Source organism: Macrotis lagotis, chromosome 4 (genome assembly GCF_037893015.1).
Source record: "Macrotis lagotis isolate mMagLag1 chromosome 4, bilby.v1.9.chrom.fasta, whole genome shotgun sequence".
Taxonomy (NCBI): domain Eukaryota; kingdom Metazoa; phylum Chordata; class Mammalia; order Peramelemorphia; family Peramelidae; genus Macrotis; species Macrotis lagotis.
Window position 1 is genome coordinate 201,006,536 of NC_133661.1, and position 21,122 is coordinate 201,027,657.

The 21,122-nt window shown below is 45.4% G+C and overlaps 3 protein-coding genes across 3 annotated transcripts in view; 2 read left to right on the top strand and 1 right to left on the bottom strand.

Moving 5' to 3' along the window:
- The first annotated feature begins 8,918 nt into the window (after nt 1-8,918).
- Nucleotides 8,919-12,819, top strand: GCHFR (GTP cyclohydrolase I feedback regulator). The gene is made up of 3 exons (XM_074235119.1): nt 8,919-9,076; nt 10,672-10,766; nt 11,637-12,819. The coding sequence occupies exons 1-3, from the start codon at nt 9,041-9,043 to the stop codon at nt 11,758-11,760; spliced, it is 255 nt and encodes an 84-aa protein (XP_074091220.1). The 5' UTR covers nt 8,919-9,040; the 3' UTR covers nt 11,761-12,819.
- Nucleotides 12,811-21,122, bottom strand: part of DNAJC17 (DnaJ heat shock protein family (Hsp40) member C17) — a 33,289-nt gene continuing 24,977 nt past the window's right edge. The window contains exons 9-11 of the mRNA XM_074235116.1: nt 21,040-21,120; nt 20,072-20,191; nt 12,811-13,086 (exon numbers count right to left, since the gene is read on the bottom strand). Coding sequence (XP_074091217.1) covers nt 12,964-13,086; nt 20,072-20,191; nt 21,040-21,120 — 324 coding nt within the window. The 3' untranslated portion in view covers nt 12,811-12,963. The remainder of the gene's footprint in view (nt 13,087-20,071; nt 20,192-21,039; nt 21,121-21,122) is intronic.
- C4H15orf62 (chromosome 4 C15orf62 homolog) lies at nt 13,372-20,423 on the top strand. Its single transcript, XM_074235117.1, has 2 exons — nt 13,372-16,967; nt 17,507-20,423. Exon 1 carries the CDS (start codon nt 16,127-16,129, stop codon nt 16,649-16,651), a length of 525 nt encoding a protein of 174 aa, XP_074091218.1. The 5' UTR covers nt 13,372-16,126; the 3' UTR covers nt 16,652-16,967; nt 17,507-20,423.

A 21,122-nucleotide genomic window follows, 5' to 3' on the forward strand; every position in this document is an offset into this window, starting at 1 on the left:
AACCGCGGCGCAGAGAGATGACGCGTCGAGAGGCCCCGCCCCGGCTCCCGTGGGGGGCGGGGCCTGCGGAGACGTCCCGGGGGCGGGGAGGAAGGGGCGGGGCGGGGCAGTGAGGGAGGAGCCTCAGCCGCTCTGTTTTCTCTGGCTCCTTTTTTTTTCTTTTTAACATGTTAAGCTCCAAATTCTCTTCCTGACAGAGCGACTTCACGTTTGCTAAACCAACAACCGTGTCGCGTCAAACACGCTTCTTTCCTGGCCTCTTTCTTTAATCTTGTAAAATGGGAATACATCCAGGAATTCCCTTCCTCTCCCTCATTTGTCAGATCTCAATCAACAGAAAAGCACTAATTCTGAGCTCCCTTAGCCCATTGCGAAAGCAAGCAATAGGCCATCGCTTCTGTGTAAAGACTTCTCCCTTTCTGTTTATCTCTCTTTTATTTTTCCCTGTCCCTTCTCAAAAGTCGGCTTGGGGTCTGCCTCCGGTTCCTGCTTGAGAAATCTGGCAAACGCTCCCAAACCCTGGAGTCGCAAGCCAGGCCTGGCCACCGAGGGCCTCCTTCTCTGAGCCTCCCTTTTCCCCCCCCCCCCATAAAATGGGAGTGCTAACATTCGCACCACTTGCCTTTTAGGATCTAAGCCTTTAGAGGATTAAATACCTTTTTTGCAAATCTTTGAAAACATCAGTGTATATGTGATCCTGACCAGCAAAGGTTGGGCAGTAAAGTTGGCTCTGGCCTCCTTGCCTCCCAGTGACCCAGGGGCAGCTCTGAGCGGATCCCTGCCCCGGAGAAGGTATGCCTTAGAGCATCTGGGTGCTGGCCCTCAGCCCGGCTTCCACCTGCCGCTGACCCTGAAATGCAGTTTCATCACTTAGATGAAGCTTCACTTGTGAGATCTCATTTGATCCTCCTGTGGCAAGAGCAGTTGACATTTTGACACCTTTGGCTCCTGGATGCCTCATCAAAAGATCTGGTTAACCTCCCCATTCAGTGGTCTCAGAGGGACTCACAAGTCTAGAGGAACAAAAGAAAAAAATTTTAATTTTTTTTTTTAGTTTCTGGACCAGAAAAAAAAGTTGATACCAGCAGCATATGCTGGGGTAAAAGGGGGAACATCAAACTGTAGATTTGCCCTGGTCCAGCCTAGAGTTACTAATGCAGAACTGTTCAAAGATGAATTCAGATTTGCGTTCCTAACATTAGAGGTTAGCACGAGAGAGACTTCAGAGCTTGGTCAGTTCTTGATGTTTGTACTACAATGTGACTAGTCTCTCTGCTCAGGAACAGAAATGATTTTCTTGGAAAATGGGGGAAAAAAAGGATCTAATGAACTCCACTAGCTGAATGCTGTGGAGAGCTATAGGCAGAGAGATAAATCGTTCTAAAGACTAGTTGACTGATCTTGCCTTCAGCTAGCAGTTGTGGAAAGCTGTAGGAGGAAGGGAATAAAGCACTACCTGCCGGAAGGTGTGGAGAGCTGTGGTAGGCACCACGCCGAAGCTCTAGAAAGTGTATTGCTTTTGAGAAGCCCTGCTCAAGTGCAGAACTGTAAGATGAGGCTGTTGGAGTCTCTGGGCAAAAGTTCCTTCACTGGCAAATGGCAATATTTTCCATGAGTTCTCACTGTTCCATTTATTTCTCTTAACTTGTAAAGAACCTTTTTATTCCTTGGATCTTTGTTCTTGTAATATATAATAAATAATTATATGTAATCTATAATTATAATATAGTGAGGATCCCTAATTTTCTGAGTGGGGGCAATGAACCAACTAGAGAGGAGAGAAATTCCCTGAAGTATGCCCAAGTTTTAACTGAGAGTCTCTATCATAGGAATTACACTTCCAAGAATCTTGATTAGATAAAACACTATAGGGAGAATGACTCAACAACTTTTGTGGTATCTGATGATGAAATACTATTGTGCTATAAGAAATGACAAGCAGACTGATTTCAAAAAAACTGGAAAACTCTTATATGAACTGATACAAGGTGAAGTGAGCAGAATCGGGAGAACATTGTACACAGTTACAGCAATATTATACAATGATCAACTATGAATGACTTAGCTATTCTTAGTAATTTGATGATCCAAACACTCATGATGAAAAATTTTGCTCCAGAGAAAGAACTCATGACATCTGAATGCAAATTGAAGAACTTTTTTTATTTATTAAAAACAATTTACTGAATAAGACAAATTAATTAAAATAAACCAACCAACTAGGAAACAAAATCAGATAATCTGATTTTTAATTGGAGGAAAGATTGAGACTTTCCAAGTTCAGAAAGGGAGGGCAAATAAATACAATTGCCTGAAAGCAGAAGAGTTGTCCCTCTCTTCCCAAGTGTTTGTAAACAATCAAGGTAATGGAAACAATAAATGACTTATCAGTATGGGGCCAGTTTTCAAACAAGAGTCTTGAGCTTCTTAGAATATATATAATTGTGAGTAAACTCTGCATCAATCTTTTCTTTTTCTTTTGCAAGGCAATGGGGTTAAGTGACTTGCCCAAGGTCACACAGCTAAGTAAGTATTACTTACTGAGACTGAATTTGAACTCAGGTCCTCCTGACTCCAAGACTGGCACACTATCCACTTCATCACCTAGTTGCCCCTTTGCATCAATCTTCTAATCTGATTGGGTCAGCAGTTCTAAGATGGTTCAGCTTCCCAACCATAAAAGTTCAAACAATATAATTAAGTTTTCTTATAACTCCCACCATTGAATAAAGTTTTGAAGAACTTTTTTTAACCCTTTTTAAAAGTCTGTTTCTTCTTCCTCAACATGACTAATCTGGAAATATGTTTTACATAATTGAACCTATGTCAAATTGTTTTCTGTTCTAGAGAGGGAGAGGGTAAAGAAGGGAAGGAGAAAATTAGGAACTCAAAATTTTTTAAAATTAAATACTATAAATTAACTTTACATGTAACTGGGAAAAATAAAATATTATTTTTTAAAAAGGTAAGCAGTACTACGGGCAGATCACACAACAAGTAAGTGGCAAGGCCAGAATGGGGTCCAAGTCCTATATCCTTTCTACCAGTCACAAGACCAGATCTCCACTATTTACTAGCTGGTTAAGTCATATAAACCTCTGAATCACATCTATAAAATGGAGAGGAGACCTGCCCTACCCCACTTTCTTCCCAGAGCTCTTATGAGACTCAGATGAGGAGATATAACTAAAAGTAGTTACAAGATATAAAATATAAGGTAATATTTTTATGGTATGGAAGAAGAATCAGGAGCCAACTTGCACTCTTTGCTATTTCTACCCCAACTGGAGAAGATGATGTAGCCTCACAAAATGGCACTTACCAGGGAATCTGATCAAAGCAGGAATGTGTGTGGATTATTCCTTCTCACCCCACATGAACAGCCTCTGAGTTCCCTGATTCTATGTAATTCTTTCTGTTCTCAAGGCGATGCCAGATGGGCAGACAGAGCAGGGGAATTCATTTCTCCCCCGGATATTAAAGATGTTATCTGGCAGCATCAGACCTACTGCAGCTGAAATGAGCAGGGGTGATTCGCAATGGGGAGTGCAGGATGGTGCTGAACAAAGCCTTTTATCTGGTTCTTCATCTGTAGATTTTCTCTGGCAAAATTATCAAAGCCAGCTGCCTGGAGGTAAAAACTATCTGCAAGCATGATGGCAGTTCCCCTGTCTCCCACCTTGGGTTTTTGGAGGAGTTTTCTTTCCATTTTTCCAAAAATCAGCTATAGACAAGAATTTTAGTGCTTCTATAAACCAATGGATAGTGAGAACAAAACTCTACCTGCTCCCTGGATTCTGATGCCAGGAGCTTGGAATCTCATCTCTTTAGCTGTTTCTGGGAAAAACAATACAATCTCCCAGTACAGGAGCCATCGTTCATTTCCTTGTATCCTTTTCCTCTTCCCAATATTTACTTCTTTGTACCAATATGGAGAAGGAGGTATTTATCTTCATTTTTGTCTTTTTATCCCCAACAGCCCAGATTTGATCACAGCACTCTTCTACTCAAATTCCAGTGGCTCCCTATCACTTCAAGAATCAAATATAAAACTCTGGTGTTTTTAAAGCCCTTCATAAAATTGCCCCACCTCCCAGTCTTTTCAGTCTTCTTATATCTTTCACCTTTTCCCTTTACATTCTATATATCCCTGGTTCCAGTGACACTGGCCTCCTTGCTATTCCTGGAACAAAATAATGTTTGTTTGTCCTTCATTTTCAAAGAAGACCACAACATCAGGGAGGTGATGCCATGATAAGTATATGAATTGGATGAGTGGGGTGCTAAATCATCAGCCTCACTTTCTCCTCCAGAGCCACCTGGGTCCAGTGGCTATATATGAATCAGGACTAGTGGGGATAGCCCTGGATATGAGGCAATCAGGGTTAAGTGATTTGCCCAGGGTCACATAGTAAGAGTCAAGTGTCTAAGGCAGTATTTGAACTCTTTTTCTCCTGACCCCAAGGCCAGTGTTCTATCGATTGTGCCACTTCCTGTGGCATTTTCACTAGCTGTCTTTCATGTCTGAAATTCTGTCCCTTCTCATCTTTGCTTCCTGACTTCCCTGACTTTCTTCAAGTCCCAGTTAAAATCCTACCTTTACACAGAAAGGTTTTCCTGATCACTCATAATTCTCATGTCTTCTTTTGATTATTTCCAGTTTATCTTGTATGTGTCTTGTGTGTATGTAACTGTTTTCATATTAGACTGTGAAGTCCTTGAGAGCAAGGAGCTGGTTTTTATCTTTTTTTTTTTTTTTTTGGTAACCCCAGGTAACTACCAGTAGGCATTTTATGAATATCTATCCACTGACAGACCAAAACTAACACAATTCCTGGCACAGGTAGGGTAGACAGTTAATACTTTGAATTGATTCAATCCAACAAGACTATATACTCCTTGAGGACAGGCATCTTTTCATATTTATTTTCTTATCTCATCTAATACCTAACATTTTACTTCCACACAGTAAGGGTTTTTTGTGTCTAGTTGTTTCAAGTATACACCTTATCTCCCCAATTATATTTACTTGCTTTTTTTTTAGGTTTTTGCAAGGCAATGGGGTTAAGTGACTTGCCCAAGGCCACACAGCTAGGTAATTACTACTAAGTGTCTGAGGTCACATTTGAACTCAGTTACTCCTGACTCCAGGGTTGTTGTTGCTGCTCTATCCACTTTGCCATCTAGCTGCCCCTTGCACCACCTGGCCACCCCCCCCCAATTACATTTTTTAAAAAAGCTCCTTACAACAAAAATGGGACTTAACTTTGTATTCATAAAAAAATTGTATTTGTTGTTTTGTGTAAACACACACGACAGAGGGCAGCCAATTTCTTCAAAGGTGAAAGGAAAAAAAGATTGTGGGGAAAATGTGTTTAAACAACCAGTCAGATTTAAATAGCCTTAGGTAAAGTTAAGTAGGTGGGTGTTTGGTGACTGGTCTAGAAATTAGTATGATAAGGGGTTCAATAAGTGGTGAAGTGAGCACCAGCCTTGGAGTCAGGAAGGACTTGAATTCAAATCCACCTCAGACACTTAATAATTACCTAGCTGTGTGACCTTGGCCAAGTCACTTAACCCTACTGCCTTGGAAAAACAAAAACAAAAAAGAAATTAGTATGATTAAAAAAAACAGGCTTATTTATAGTACATACTTTATAAAAAGAGTCATCATTTGGAATTTCTATACTGCCTTGTATTGTTAGAACAGATACATATCCAATCTATTACCAAGGCCTGATTTCACCTTTGTGGCATTTTTCAAATACGCTCCCTTCTCTCTCTGATTTTGCACCCTTCTAGTGCAGGCCCCTATCCCCTCTTGCTAGGATTACTGCAATAGTCTGCTGGGTGTGTGTGAGGGGGGCAGCCTGCCCCAAGTCTCTCCCTGCTCCAATCTATTATCCTCCATTCAGCCACTAAAGTGATTTTCCCTAAGTGCAGGTCTGACCCAATAAACTCCAGAAAACTCTATATACATCAAATGCTCTCTTGATATTCAAGGCAATCATAATCTAGCCCCTCCTTCTTTTCCAGCCTTTTTACCCCTCACACCCTACCCCACTCCCATCCACTGGCCTACTTGTTCCTCAAACAAGAGACTCTGGTCTCCCAAATCCATACATTTTCACTGACTGTCCCCATACCTGGAATGCTCTTTCTCATCTCTGCCTTCTGGCTTCTCTGACTTCTTTCAAGATTCGGCAAAATCCTACCTTTCACAGGAATGCTCACCTGATTCCACTTAATTCTAGTGCCTTCCCTGTATTGATTATCACCAATATATCCTGTATAGAGTTTGTACATAGTTGTTTGCATGTTGTCTCCTGCTTCATTAGACTAAACCAGCATTGCCTTTTTTTTTTTTTTTGGCTTTTTGCAAGGCAAACGGAGTTCAGTGGCTTGCCCAAGCCACACAGCTAGGTAATTATGAAGCGTCTGAGACCTGATTTGAACCCAGGTATTCCTGACTCCGTGGCCGGTGCTTTATCCACTACATCACCTAGCTGCCCCGAAATCAGCATTGTCTTGTCTTTCTTTGTATCCCCAGTGTTTAGCATATATATAGTGAACTTAAAATGTTTATTGAGGGGCAGCTAGGTGGCTCAATGGATAGAGCACTAGCCCTGGAGTCAGGAGTATCTGAATTCAAATCCAGCCTTAGACACTTCATAATTAACTAGCTGTGTGTCCTTGGGCAAGTCACTTAACCACATTTGCCTTGCAAAAAAACTAAAAAAAAAAGTTTGACTTGCTATGCATCTGTGGTTCTTAATCTGACCCTTTAGCAATCAGATGAAACCTAGGAGCCTTTTTTAGAAATGTTTTGAAATGGGGCAGCTAGGTGGATTACCTAGCTGTGTGGCCTTGGGCAAGCCACTTAACCCCGTTTGCCTTGCAAAAAAAAAAAAAAGAAATGTTTTGAAATGTACAAAATAAGACATAGGATTACAATAGAAACCAAAGGTTGGTAAAAATAAAGATGTAATTCCTGCTGGTGAAACCCAAAATCTAAGCTTGTTGTAGACCTTAAGTTAAGAATCCCTACTATAAATATATTTTAATATAAATATTTGAATATCTGAATATATTTGAATAATGCTATCTTGTCAAATAGATTTCCCCATCATTGACTAGAACAGAGCTTCGCACATAGTAAGAAACAGAGTAAATAAATATCTAGTCAATTGAGTTCTCCACCCAAAGAAATAGGGGGAAAAAATCATCTCTGAACTGAGAACTTTTATTAACAGAGATCAAAATAGGATAATGTCATTAGAGAAATGCATGAGTCCTAACAAGGTAAAACTATATCCCTACTAATATAAATAACATAGAAAAGAGGATTGATTAATAAATTGAACATTCAATAACAAAAGCACCTAGAAAATAAATCCAAAATAAGCACAAATGGGGAAACCTTGATAAGGAAGAAATAGATGAATGGAATAAAAGACTATGTTACTGATAAGACTAAAAGCTGATTCTTTTTTTCTTTTTTTTAATTTAAATTTATTTTTATTAAAGATATTATTTGAGTTTTACATTTTCCCCCAATCTTGCTTTCCTCCCCCCTCCCCCCCACAGAGAGCACTCTTGTCAGTCTTTACTTTGTTTCCATGTTGTACCTTGATCCAAATTGGGTATGATGAGAGAGAAATCATATCCTTAAAGAGAAGAGAAGTCTAAGAGGTAACAAGATCAGACAATAAGCTATCTGGTTTTTTTTTTTTTCTAAATTAAAGGGAATAGTCCTTGCACTTTGTTCAAACTCCACAGCTCCTTATCTGGATACAGATGGCACTCTCCTTTGCAGAAAGCCCAGAATTGTTCCTGATTGTTGCACTGATAGAATGAGCAAGTCCTTCAAGGTTGAACATCACCCCCATGTTGCTGTTAGGGTGTTTTTTCTGGTTCTGCTCATCTCACTCAGCATCAGTTCATGCAAATCCCTCCAGGTTTCCCTGAAATCCCGTCCCACCTGGTTTCTAATAGAACAATAGTGTTCCATAAAAGCTGATTCTTTAAAAAAGAATTTTTTAAGAAACTAGGAAAGGTTTTAACTTTCCAGGAAAATAAATGAACAAAATAAAAAAGCAAACAGGGTAAAATCAAACAGATGATTAGAAAAGAAGGTGGTCCTCTCCTGTGGTGAGAAGAGATAATCAACTGGGGAGAAGAGATAATCAAGTGCCACACTTCCCATCCCCATAGCCATACAATCAACAAGAGATTTAAAGGAAAGTTGATTCAAGAAACATTTATTAAGCTTCTACTGTATGTTCTTTTTCAAGCACTAGGTTAAAGTGCTGAGGATACAAGAAAAAGCAAAAACAGCCCGGGACCTTAAGGAACATCCTAAGGAGGGAGATAACATAAAAGCAACTCTGTACCTACAAGACCAAGTGTAGGATAAACTGGAGGGAAGCTCCCCACACAGGAGAGGTTACATGACCAAAAACCATGAGGGGTTTCACAGATGGGAAGGCTCTGGAGGCTTTCCATTTGCAATCCTGCAGAAACTACCTACAATTAGTATAATCGGAAAATTAATCGGTGAAGTATCCTAATCTCCCTCTGAAATATTAAGCTCCATTGATCTGAAATTGAATATTTGAAACTGAAATTGAATATTTGAAAAATATTCACCGAATGCCTGTTTAGGCGGAAAAAGGTGGCGGGGGTGGCGGGGCTTAAGACCTTCAGGGAGAAACAGTTCACAAGCGGGTCTGGAGCTCGGGAGCTGGAGCAGGCGGGGCCGCTCCGGAGGGAGGTCCGGCCCGGGCCGCCCCGCAGCCCCCTCTGTCACTCGGACACTTGGGGAGCGGGGGGCCCGCGTCACAGCCCGGCCGGCCTCCGATTGGCCAGCCGGGCAGCGGACGGGCTTCCTGGGATTCGTGCCCCCCGGTGGCAGAGCGGGTGCAGCTAACGGGAGCGCAGGAGCCCCCGAGGCGAGGTAGGCGTCCGTCGGGAGGCCCGGAGCACCCCAAGCTGTGGGGAGAGCCAAGGCGCCGGCTCCGCCGGGGAGGCACCTGGGGCCATGCCGTACCTGCTCATCAGCACCCAAATCCGCATGGTGAGTAGCGGGTCCCGGAATGTGGGGCGCGGGCGGACGGCGCCCCCCGGGCTCCGGAGTCCGGGCTGGCGGGCGGGGCGGCGTCCCGGGGTCCGCGGCGCACCTTTCCTCCGGGGCGCCCTCCACATCGCGGGGCTCCTTCCAGCCCGTAGAGGGGGGCTCGCACCCGCGGCTGCCACCCTCGGTCCCGCCCCATGGCACTCCTTGCCCTCACTCCCTCCTCCCCTCCTGCCCCCTGCCCGCCCCGTCCCCCGAACCCTCCCCCCACCCCGGCCTTGAGTCGGATTGCCCCCTCCGGCGGCAGGGCAGCCACGCGGGCCATTCTGACCCAGTGGACCCGGGGCCATCCAACCCGACCTGGCCTGTTGGGCAGGACTTTTCTGGGCATCAGGCCCACCCACCCCAGGGACGGCCAGGAAGTCTCTTGATCCTGCCCCAGCTAAACCTGCTTGGGAAGCAAAGAATCACGAACTCACAGGCTTCGCAGACACCCAACACCTCCTGTCTTCCCCAAGAATCGTAGCCATGAGTAAAAGTGAAATGATACCCACATCCGTACAAGTCATTTAGGGGAGAGCTGATCCAACTGCAAGGAATTGTCAGGTACACAAAGGTCCACACAAACCATTACTCACTGAACACTGGAGGACATGCAGTTACAGCTGAGGACGCAGGCACACACCCTTCTCCTGAGCTGATCTCACACACACGTAGTCAATTAGACACACACAGCCAGAGCTATAGATTCATCCATACAAAACACCAGACCTCCTAGTCCGAATTATAGATACACACATACTCAACACCAGTCACAATCAGACACTCAGAGCTATAGACACATAACACACATAACAACCAGACAATCATAGTCAAAGTTATAGATATACACATAACACCAGTCATAATCACACAGTCAGAGCTATAGACACGCGTGCACAACACCGGACAGTCACACTCAGACATAGAGCTATAGATATACTTACACAACACTAAATAGTCACAGAGCTATAGAAATACACATACCCAATACAAGGCAGTCAGTCAGTCAGACACACACACACATACAATAGCACTACAAGTGAGGCACTAGCTACCGTTATGGGAAAGCATAAACACGATTTGCTCCTTGAGGGGTCCCACAGGGAATGTTTCTCCAGCAGAGGAAAGGAAGCAGCTTGGTACTGAGTCCTTGATTCCCCCCACTAGGGGGTAGAAGTCCCTTGGAAAGATAAGGACAAGGGGGTGATAAAGACAAGGTCTTACAGCAGGGAAAAGCCCTGGCCATGCCCTAGGGTGAGATAGTTAATTATCTGACTGTGCCAGGCTGGTGAGGTTGAGATCAAAGAGGCCGGGGAGGGCCAGTCACTAGCCTGTTACCTAATCTGGTCATTCCTGCCCCCTCTTTGATCATCTTCCTCCCTCCCAGTTTATTGTGGGTCTGAAAACTCCTTAGGGCATTAACTCCATCCTTCCAGCTTTTGTAAAGTCCACTCAGCATTCTGACCATGGGCTTAGCTAAGAAGTACATAAGGGTGGAGGAAGAGGGGGTGACCACCTTTTGACCTCTGAGCTTTCCCCGATTTCCTGTATTGCAGGAGGTGGGTCCAACAATGGTGGGAGATGAGTTCTCTGACCAGGAGCTGATGATGTTCTTGGGAGCAGTTAAAAGGAATATGCTGGGAAACCACTTGTAAGTAGAAAGGACAACCCAGGGTCCTCTGGTTCTCACCATCTTCTCACTTTCTTTTCCTTGGGTAGCTCTAACCTTTCAGAGAATTTAGTATCTTTTACAGCAATCTTTCAAGTACTGCTCCTGCCTGGCCCCAGGGCTCACAAAACCCCACTACTAGCCCGACAGAAGGAAAAATCAATGCTTTCTACAGTAACTGATTTCTGAAAACCACATCGTTTCTGCATAGACCTAGTTCCTTTTCTGGGCTTCCTCACCAGCCTTACTCTAAACCTGACCTTTTAGGTAATAGGTGGAAACTAGAGGGAAGAAGTCCTTTCCTGAAGAGAGAGGTAATTAATTCAAAGAATGAATCTCACAGACTGGGAAGTCAGGAGGCAGAGGGTAAAGCTACTGTTTTGCTGCTGCACCTTCCTCTACACTTTGCATATTGTAATCTACCCTGTCGTTAGCTTCCTTTCCACTGGCTTTGCATCAGTTTATTGGTCAGAGCTATTAGGAAGGATCTGCCTAAGATGGGTTCTTTGCTCCTGATCATAGAGACGTCATATTGAGGGGATGACAAAGCAACAGGCTGTTGAGAGGAGAGAGGTTGAGTGATGATCCCAGTAATGGCTCGAGGGCTTTGGGGGCTGCTGTAATGATTCCCTTATCCTGAGTTACCAACACAAGAGTTCTTTAATTAACTTAATGGCCTTATGGCCCCACCAAACTTGATTGATGGGGAGTTAAGCATTCTCACTGCCAAGATGCAGAAAACAAACCCTGGTACATCAACCCGGTCAGGTAGGTCTGTCTTAAAACTGGGGGCAGAGGGAATCAGCCCTTTTCCTGCCTGGCCTCACGTTTCCCTCACCTGTCTCTCCACAGTTGGGAATACTATGTCAACGACCCTCCTCGAATCGTTCTGAATAAACTGGAAGCCCGGGGCTATCGTGTGGTGAGCATGACAGGCGTGGGCCAGACACTTGTGTGGTGCCTCCACAAGGAGTAGCCATCTCCCAAGCAATCTTCAGCCTCCTCTCAGGCTCACACCTATCTGGAGAGGTGCCTGTGTACCAGCTGCCCCCTCCTCCCAAACCCTTGTCTAGGACAGCCAAGATCCCAGTTTGTGTGGAGTATTCCTCTCTTCTTCACCTGTCGGTCTCCCTAGTCAGCATCTACAGCCTTCCCAGCCAGGGCCCAAGGGCTATCTGCTGAGGCAGATAGAAACCCTGAAACCCCTTCCTGCTCCCCTCATCCTCACAGCTGCCCTGCCTTCTTTGTCCCTGATTCAGTGGTACTGTGTAGGCCCTGACATAGTCAGTAGGAAAGTTTTCCTAGAGGGAGAAGGAATCTTAACCAGCTAGAGAACCCAAGCTAATGCTAAATGTCCCCAGCTATGAAACTGAGCAGTCTGAAGACGTCCCCAGGTCAAACTAGGAGCTAATCCAGGACAATAAAGAACTGTGTTGCTTTTCCTGTCCTGTTCAGGGCTCTCTCTCTTTCACTCACTCACTTGGAACTTCCTAGTTGTCAGAAACTATAGTCAGATACCTCAGATTTGGCCCTCATCACATCATCAGTAAAATGAGGGGTTTGAATTCAGTGACCTCTGAGTTTTTTCCTAGTTCTAAATGTAAGCTGCCATCATTAGAGGCTGAGCTGAATCAGCTTCTTCCCCATGCCTTGGCTGACCTTTTTTTTTTGAAATGGTTCTTAGCAAAGGCAGGTAGCATTATCATGTCAAATGACCTAAAAAGTGGAAACTTTCTGGAGACTGTGAGAAGGGCACCACTAGGGCAGAGGATGTTGGGGTGGGGGAGTATGGGATTGACTTTAGGTGGGACACTCAGTGGGCTCTGGATGAGATACAGCAGGGCTGTCCAAGATGCAGCCCGCAGAGCAATTTTATGTGGCCTGCCTGTGGGTTTACCAAATGCTTTAGTAAATGAAGCCGAGCTACTGCAGAGCTCTCACTAAAGTGGCAAATCAAAATATACTGTCTATTGTTTCAATTAAAAACTTTTAAAAATAAGGTTGGACAACTCTGAGGCGGAGTACAGAAATAAAGAGAGGTTCTGGATTATACCATCTTTCTGTCAGTCACAAATGTTTAATACAATCAGTTACTTTCTTTCTAAAAAAATTTATTGTAGGCATTAATTTAAGAAAAGGGAGCAGGAAGGAGGGGAGAAGGTAAGAGGGTTCGGTGGGGCTATGTGGGCATGCCCTCCTCATCCTCCCTCTGCATCTGTTCAATCAGCTGTTGCCGTTCTGCTGCCTGACGCATGCGCATCATGACGAGGCTCTCATAGTCCCTCTCTGACAACACGGAGTCCTGTGGGACACAGAGGAGAAGGGTTAGGGACAGTGACTACCAGGCCCCACACAATCCCTCCTTTCAAGAAAGGACCAAGGCTGAGTCTAGAGGTGGAGAGGGGGTCACTTAAGTTCTACAAAAGGACTTGCTTCTGGGGCAGCTAGGTGGCATAGAGGATAAAGCACTGGCCATCAGAAGTACCTGGGTTCAAATCCAGTCTCAGACACTTAATAATTACCTAGTTGTGTGGCCTTGGGCAAGCCACCTAACACCATTTGCCTTGCAAAAACCTAAAAAAAAAAAAAAAAAAAAAGACTTGCTTCCCTAGGTGAAAAAGAAAAAAAGGGAATCCAGGATGCCTGTGAAATGAGAAAACTGGGTCTTCTGCTGAGCCTCAGGAGTTTTTCCAGAGTCCACTAACCACCATTCATAACAGCCAGGACCTCAGCTGATATTTCAGAGAAGTTTGGCATCTATACCAAATTGGGGGGGACAAGTTTCCTGCTGAAACATCATGTGCCCAATGATCTTCCTTAGTTATTTCCTTCCTTTCACCTTATCACTATATTCAGTGACCTCTGAGTTTTCCTAGTTCAATTCCAATTTCTCTTTTTAATGGGAAGAATTCTCCCATATTTATCTCAGCCTTTACCACCTTCTGCTCCCATAATATACTAATTCATTTTATTCATCCCTTCCCTCTGCTGCCTCTGCTACAGTTTTCCTCTTAGTAATTTATTAGGGTACACTGTCAAGAGAGCTTCTCTGAATGTGGTGAAATCCCCTCCCAATTATCTGTGGATTAAGGAGTACCTGAGTGGGCTCTGGGGATGGGGGACCTGGTATCTCCTGGACTGCCCAGCCTCCTGCTTCATTCCACATTTTTCTCAAAGTTACCCTTCTACCCAAGAGGATTTCATTCATTCAAGCCTTGTAGACTAGTGCACTGGTGAGGATGAAGGGGCAAAAAAGCTGGAGAAGGTTCACTCTTGTCTTAAATAAGCCCTACCCAAGAGACAAAAACAAATGTGGGTCTGGTACATCTCCTAACAGTGGAGGGCAGGGCTCTCTTATGGTTTGGGGTTTAATGAATGCCAGGTTAATAATAGTCAACCATCTCAATGAACAAAATTGTGCAAAGCACAATGTAAATCACCTCCCTCCCTTGGTGAGGCTGAAGCTATGTTCCTGCTTCCAGCAGGTGGTGGGAGGAATCTGTTGATCCCAATTGCCTCTTTGGGGATTGACACTGTACCTCTATACTAAAGACTGCCAAAGCTAAGAGCTCTGGGGGCTCTACAGTCCCCTGGGAGGAGATGCTGTCAAGATAGCATTCTGTGGAACATCAGGAATGAGATTCTCACTGAATGAGAAACTGTGAGAAAGTCTAGGGAACAATGCTCAATGGGAAATGGAAGAAGGTCCTGGTTTAGTGCTGGAAGATTTGGGGGAAGTGAACCTTAGCCAGCTCCTAGGCTTCTGAGAGTCAAGCCTGGAAAGCTGCACCTCGATCTTCCCCTCCTGTTACAGAAGCTCCAAGGAGAGCTGCCATCTTGACCAGGCTTTCTACCACTCATTTTCCAATCCTGGTGTCCTGCAGTCCACATCCAGTAGACAGTAACATGGAGTTAAACACGGGGCCAATGACATGCTGCCCAGTGAGACCATAAGGCCCAACACACACACCAGAGGCCATATGCAAAACAAATGACATCTTGGTTTCTAGGCCCAGACAGCTAGAGGAGAAAGACTTGAAAATGTTTGGGTTGTTTCAGAGTCCAAAATTCTAATTTGGGATCTTGTCCATTCATTTCAGGAAGTCACCTTTGAAACCTTCTTTAGTAAAATGAGGGGGAAGGATCCTCCTTCGAAGAATGCTGACAGAACCTGTCCTGTCAGTGGGGTTGGTGACACGCTCAAGTTAAGCCCAGGGCAGGATGTTAGGCTGAAGACACGGCCAGGTCACATCCTTAACTCTGTCTCTTCTGTCCCCTGCTTCCCTCAGTTTGGGAAGTCACCATGTGCATGAACTGAGCTCATCTCCAATCAAAGCCAGCTCCTTTTCTTGGCGTAAGACTGCTTCTCACACACCTTCTGGCTTCCTTCCCACCATTCATGTCTGCGGGTCTGGGTTAATGAATGCTTGCCATCAGGTTATGGAGGGGTGAGTCACCAGGCCCTCCCCCTATGACAATCAGACCACACTTCTTCCTTTTGGTAAACCTCCACTTTCCTTGTACTCCTTCATCCTGCTGGGCCCCAGAAGTCAGGTCATTCCAATATTAAGCCACTGGTCAATAGTGAAAATAGGAAGAAACACAGTGATGTGTGTGCATAAAGCAGGACTGCCTCAAGACTCAGCTGCTGGGAGGCCCCCAGAGGAATTTCCAACTCCCCACTACTGGCCCTGGGCGTTGGTGGGAGCGGTTGCCCCAATCCCAGCATGCGGATGCTGCAATTACCAAAAAGCATGAAACCCAGCTTCCTACGTGACTGAGTCAGCTGAAAACAAAAACACACCAAGGCTGCCACACACCTGCCCAAGCAGCCAAACCACTAATCAGAAGCTGGGAGGCACGGCCTCAGAGAGGGAGCAGCCCACACCTGGCAAGTAGGAGAAGAGGCCCGAATAGTTGAGCAGGGACCTGAACCTGAGGCTCCAGCCCACAGTGAGGGGCCTCATGAGGCTGGCCCTGTCCAGACCCCAAGCTCACATCTGATCTGCACTTCACCCCACAGCCTCTCACTCCAGTAAGTGCTTCCCCCCCCCATTGGCTCCCTGCCCCAGGCTCCCAGCGTGGCCTTCTCCTCGGGGGGACAACTTCCACAACTTTCAGTGTCTTTCTTGTCTGCTATCAGAGCACTGGCGAGGGCACTGGGCTGGATAGAGCCCCCCGGGCTGGGAGCAGGAGACCCAGGTGGCCCATGCCCTCAGCCCCTGGGTGTCTCCCTGCGCCTCCCTAGCATTAACCAGCTGCCTCTCCCTCTGAGAAGCCGACTATCTCTGGGTCAAGAGGCCTCCCAAAGGCAGCCAAGGTGGCCTGCTTTCTGTGGTTCCATGGAGACATGGAGGAAAGGATCTTTCCGCAAGAATTCTTTCTTCAAACGACTGAGCCTCGGGAGACCCTGCCGACTCAGACGGCAAGGGAGTGTGCTCAGCCAAGCCAGCACTGCAGAGGGAGACCATGAGGAGTACAGCAATCGGGAAGTCATCAGGGAGCTTCGGGGAAGGCCGGATGGTCGCCGCCTGCCTTTGTGGGGGGATGAGCAGCCCAGATCCACACTGCTGGCCCCACCCAAACCCCCACGCCTCTACCGCGAGAGCTCCAGCTGTCCCAACATCCTAGAGCCCTCGCCTGCCTACGCTGCTGCCTACTCAGCCACACTCCCTTCAGCCATCTCCCTGGCTGGAACACTCCATGAGTATTCTGAGGAAGATTCCCTAGATGCCACACCCCTCCAGGGGAACCCTGCTGATGTGACTGACCCCCTTTTTTCCTTCAAAGTAGATCTAGGGATTTCACTTCTTGAGGAAGTTCTACAGATGCTGAAAGAGCAGTTTCCCAGGGACCCATGGGTCTGAATGGAAAGAGGGTGGGGGTGGGGCTGGAAGAGGCGAGACTAAGGGGAGATGGCTGAATTGTTGACCACATCTGTGCTTTAACCCCACTTGGTGGAGCCAGGGGAAAAGGGCAGGGGAGGGATAGGAACCAGCCCGAGCCTCATCACAGACCTGAGGAACTGGTTGTCCTCCTCCCACAGGGTGCAGTGGGACAGGTAAGAAATGACTTCCTGGACAAGAGATTGGAGGGAAGAAAGGATAGAGAAGGAGCTCCTTACGACCACAAGATCAGACAAAGCAAAACAGAAGATGGCAAAGGAAGCAAACAGAAAATCAGGTGGGGAGAACACAGACAAAAGTTATCAGGGGCTGGGTGGTCCAAGACCAACTAAGGTGAATGGGCAGGGTAACAAGCCAAGGACTGTGCCACGTCCTGTCCAGGACAAGACAAGGAAAAGGTACAGAACTGAACAAAGGGAGACACAGTATTAAAAAAAAAAATCATGGTATGTGTATGCAGGGGAGAAAAAGGGGGCTCTGAAGCTGGAGGTGAAGGAGGGGCAGGAATGGAGGTGGGAACAAAGAAAAGGAGACCCAGCAGGGATTTTTCATAAAAAAAAAAAACACCAGTGTAAGTGTGGAGCAGAAGAGGGGATCCTGGAAGAGAGAGAGCCTAATTATAGTGATGAACTTTAGTGACTAAATGGTGAGATGGAAAGATCTGGGCAGTGATACCAAAGACAACTAATCAAACAGGCAATCCTCAGAATTATGAGCCTGGGTCAGTGGCTACAGACACTAGAGCTCAAGATGCTTGGCATAAATAAGGCTTCCTGGAAGTATCAGTGAAACTAAGAGCTTTCTTCCTGGGCCCAGACAAGACAAGAGGAGAAGGAAGAACTTGACACAGCCTGAATGGAGCAGATGATGACAGACTCTTGGTTGGGACTTGGCAGGACTATCACAGATCTCATGGTGCCCAAATATGATTGAGGAGCTGCCAGCACCTGTCCTGCCTAGAGCCATCACCAGAAAAACTCTCCAGGAGGACCCCTGCCAGCTTAAAACAGGGTCCCTGGACTTGGGCCACAAGACAAAGCCGAGGAACTGGAACCAGAGTTGGTAGGACAACCCCCCTCTAAAGCTAGACTTTCCTGTGCTACACCCCCAAACTGACTTGTGGAAGAAAGCCAAAGAAAACTTAAATCCAAGTGACTCCTCTCTTCTTGTTATCTTTCTTACCATACTAGGTTGAGGGGCCCTCTGTGTTTGCCAGAAACAATAAAAATGGACATGCCACATCAAGGCTTTATGGCCAGGCAGTGATGTCTCTTGGTGGAAGGATTCTAGGGATGTTTTGAAAACCAATCCTTTTCTCCTTCCATTTCTCTCTGGGTGCTTGAGACTGCACAGAACCTCAATGCTGGGTTGTATGGGACAAGTAGAGGTAACAAATCTGAGGGCTGCCTAAGGAAGAACCACCTTGAGACAAACATGTTGAGAGGCCCTATCCATCCATTCAGCATGGTATAAGCCCAGGGGATATGAAAGATTGGCTACAACCTTTCTCTTCTTCTTACTAGCTCCTAGCCTATCCTTAGTGTTTCCTGGTTTAGATATTCCAACCCTAGCGTCTGATGGACAGGTTTCATCCCCTTTACTAAATGTATGGGAGGGGACAGCTAGGTGGCACAGTGAATAGAGCACCAGCCCTGGAGTCAGGAGGACCTAAATGTGTGGGAGGGAAGCAGTGAATTTCTAGGACAAGAGGGTCATGACACCATTTCCTTTATTCAAAGCAAGAAATATTACTGCAATCACAGGAGCTCAATGAATGTCCTTTGGCCTCTTCCCAAGAGTAAGAGTTAGGGAAACTGAAGAGCCACTGGACTTCCCTCCTGGATCACTTGCACATCTGTTCAGTGGGGCAGCCAAAGGCATCATTCCAGGGGAAGGAACCTAGTTTCTTTCATAGATATTAATTTATTCCTCTAAGGCAGTTTTTACCTTGAAGCAAAAATATTTTCATAATCATACTAAGTTGTTTTAAATCCTAATATGGTGAATATCAGTAGCTAACTTAAGTTCTTTGGTCCTGTGACCAAAAAGTTTGAAGTGTTACTTTATGAGAGTCAAGGAGGCACGTGGAAAAGAATGCAGAGAAGAGTGTCCCAAGACTTCTATACTCCCTCCCAGAAGTACTCCATCTGTCCCTCTGATGCTGCCATACACTTGATGAGCCAGAGAGGAGCATCCCTGGGTATTGATACCAGGATCCCCAGAAGGTTGATTAGTGGCTTCTAAAGCAACCCTGAACAAACCACATGTATCCCAGCTTTACCCTCTACCTCCATTAGGAAAGGTTACAACTTTCCCCTCTGAGCAGGGAGTTAGCCCTTCAGGACAGTTATAACCTAACTGCTTCTCATGCCCCTAAACCAGCTCCTGCCCCTGGGAAATCTCTCTCTCTCTCTCCCCAGCAGACCCACTCCTGCCCCTAGGTCACCTGGTGGCTGTGACAGGCACTCCTATGACTGTGGGCATCCATCCAGGGCAGGGAACAATAAGTACCTTTGTGCCCCGCTTTTCATTTTGGGTTGCAAGGATGAATTGGCACAAAATGGGTATCATCTTCATAAAGAATTAAGTTACATGTTACACCTAAACCAGGTTTCTTCCAAATTTCCCCATCCTGCAGTCATCCAGGTTCATAACCTTAGGGTTATCTTCAAATCTTCATCCCAATCACTTGTTACATCTTATTATTTCTCCCCCCCCACTGCATCTTTCATATCTGTCCCACTCTCTGTACTTACTCAGCCACCAACTTAGTTCAGACCCTCCCTCCCCCCCACCTCTCCTCTGGACTTCTACTACTCCAAAAGTCTCCTAATTGGTTTTTCTGTCTCAATTATCTCCCCTCTAATTCATCTTCCTCACAACTTTCTAAAGGATTTTCTAAAAGTGCAGATCTCAAATATCCATTACCCACTCAATAAACTCCAGTGGCTCACTATTGCCTCTAGATATATTATTTCATTGTATATCTCATCCTTTTTAAATTTCAATTTTATGTTTTATAAGAATGTGTGTGTATAGCTATCAGTACAGTGATACATGTATTTAACTTAAAGTAAACTAACAGAATAAAGCACCCTTAATAATATTTATGTATCAAAGACATACAACTGTCCTAAAAATTATTTACACTATAAAACACACAAAAATAAAAATCCAATCTTTTGGAAAACCACAAGAGAAAAAAGTTAAGCACTGAAAGATTCCAGTCCCAGTCTATTTTGCTCCTCCTGAGAGAACATTATTCTGAAATGAAGGGACTCTGGGAAAGGCTCAAGCAGCCACTTAGTTTTTCTCTGCTAAGTTTCCCAATCCATGGGAAGTGGACTTCCCAGTCCTGAATGGCCTCTGGTGCCTTCCTACCTGTGACATTCCTGATTGGCTGCTGCCATCACTGCTCGCTGCCCCTTGGGGCTGACCCTCCAGCCAGGAGATCTTCAGAGGGTTATTGACGAGGCCCACTTCATTCTTGACAGCCAGTACCTGCCAAAGACAATAGTTTGACTTTGTCTTTGTGCCACCTGACCAACTCTGGGATGGGTATCAGAGTGGGATCTCATGCTACTATTTGAGCCCAAAGTCTATAGCAAGAGCTGACAACTTTTAACAAGTGGTGGACCAAGGTCCCAACCCTTTTTTCCAGAGATCTGAACCTATTGACCCTCAAAGAGAGTAAAACAAATTTTAGCTGAGCCCGAGGAAAGAAGTGGTACTAATTATCTAAAGCAGATAGACAGCAAGCGTCTCAAAGTGAAGATGTTTGGGGTGGGAAGGATGGGCTGGAGAGAGAACATGACAGGCAGTGGCTTTCATAAATAATAAAAGGAAGGTGCAGCTTCCAGTAGCATGCTGATAAAAATTGTCTCATTTGTCATTTGTCATACTTATGCTATCAGTTACAAACCTGATTAAGAATATTCTCATAGATGGGAGCGTCTAGGTGGCATAGTGGATAAAGCACCAGCCTTGGAGTCAGGAGTACCTGGGTTCAAATTGCTCTGAGATACTTAACAATTACCTAGCTGTGTGGCCTTGGGCCAGCCACTTAACCCCGTTTGCCTTGCAAAAAAAAAACAAAACAAAACCCTAAAAAAAAAGAATATTCTCATAGCTCTGTTGCACATAGAGCTGACTACCTCCTACCAGCCAAGAAGAGAAGTTCACTGAAGCAGAAGTTACTCCTGCAATGAACCTGAGTATTATTCTGTACTATCCTGGCTGGTTTGGTCTTCATTTCAGTTTCCAGGGTCCACAAGGTCATATCAGTCTATCCCAAAATGACTGCCATGTCCCAAATGATCTAATTTCACCTCCAAGGCCCTGGTACTCACCGCAGCCTTGACTGAAGCAAATTCCACCACAGCACTTCCTGTCTTCTTACTGGAGATGACCAAGTTGAGCACTTCACCATACT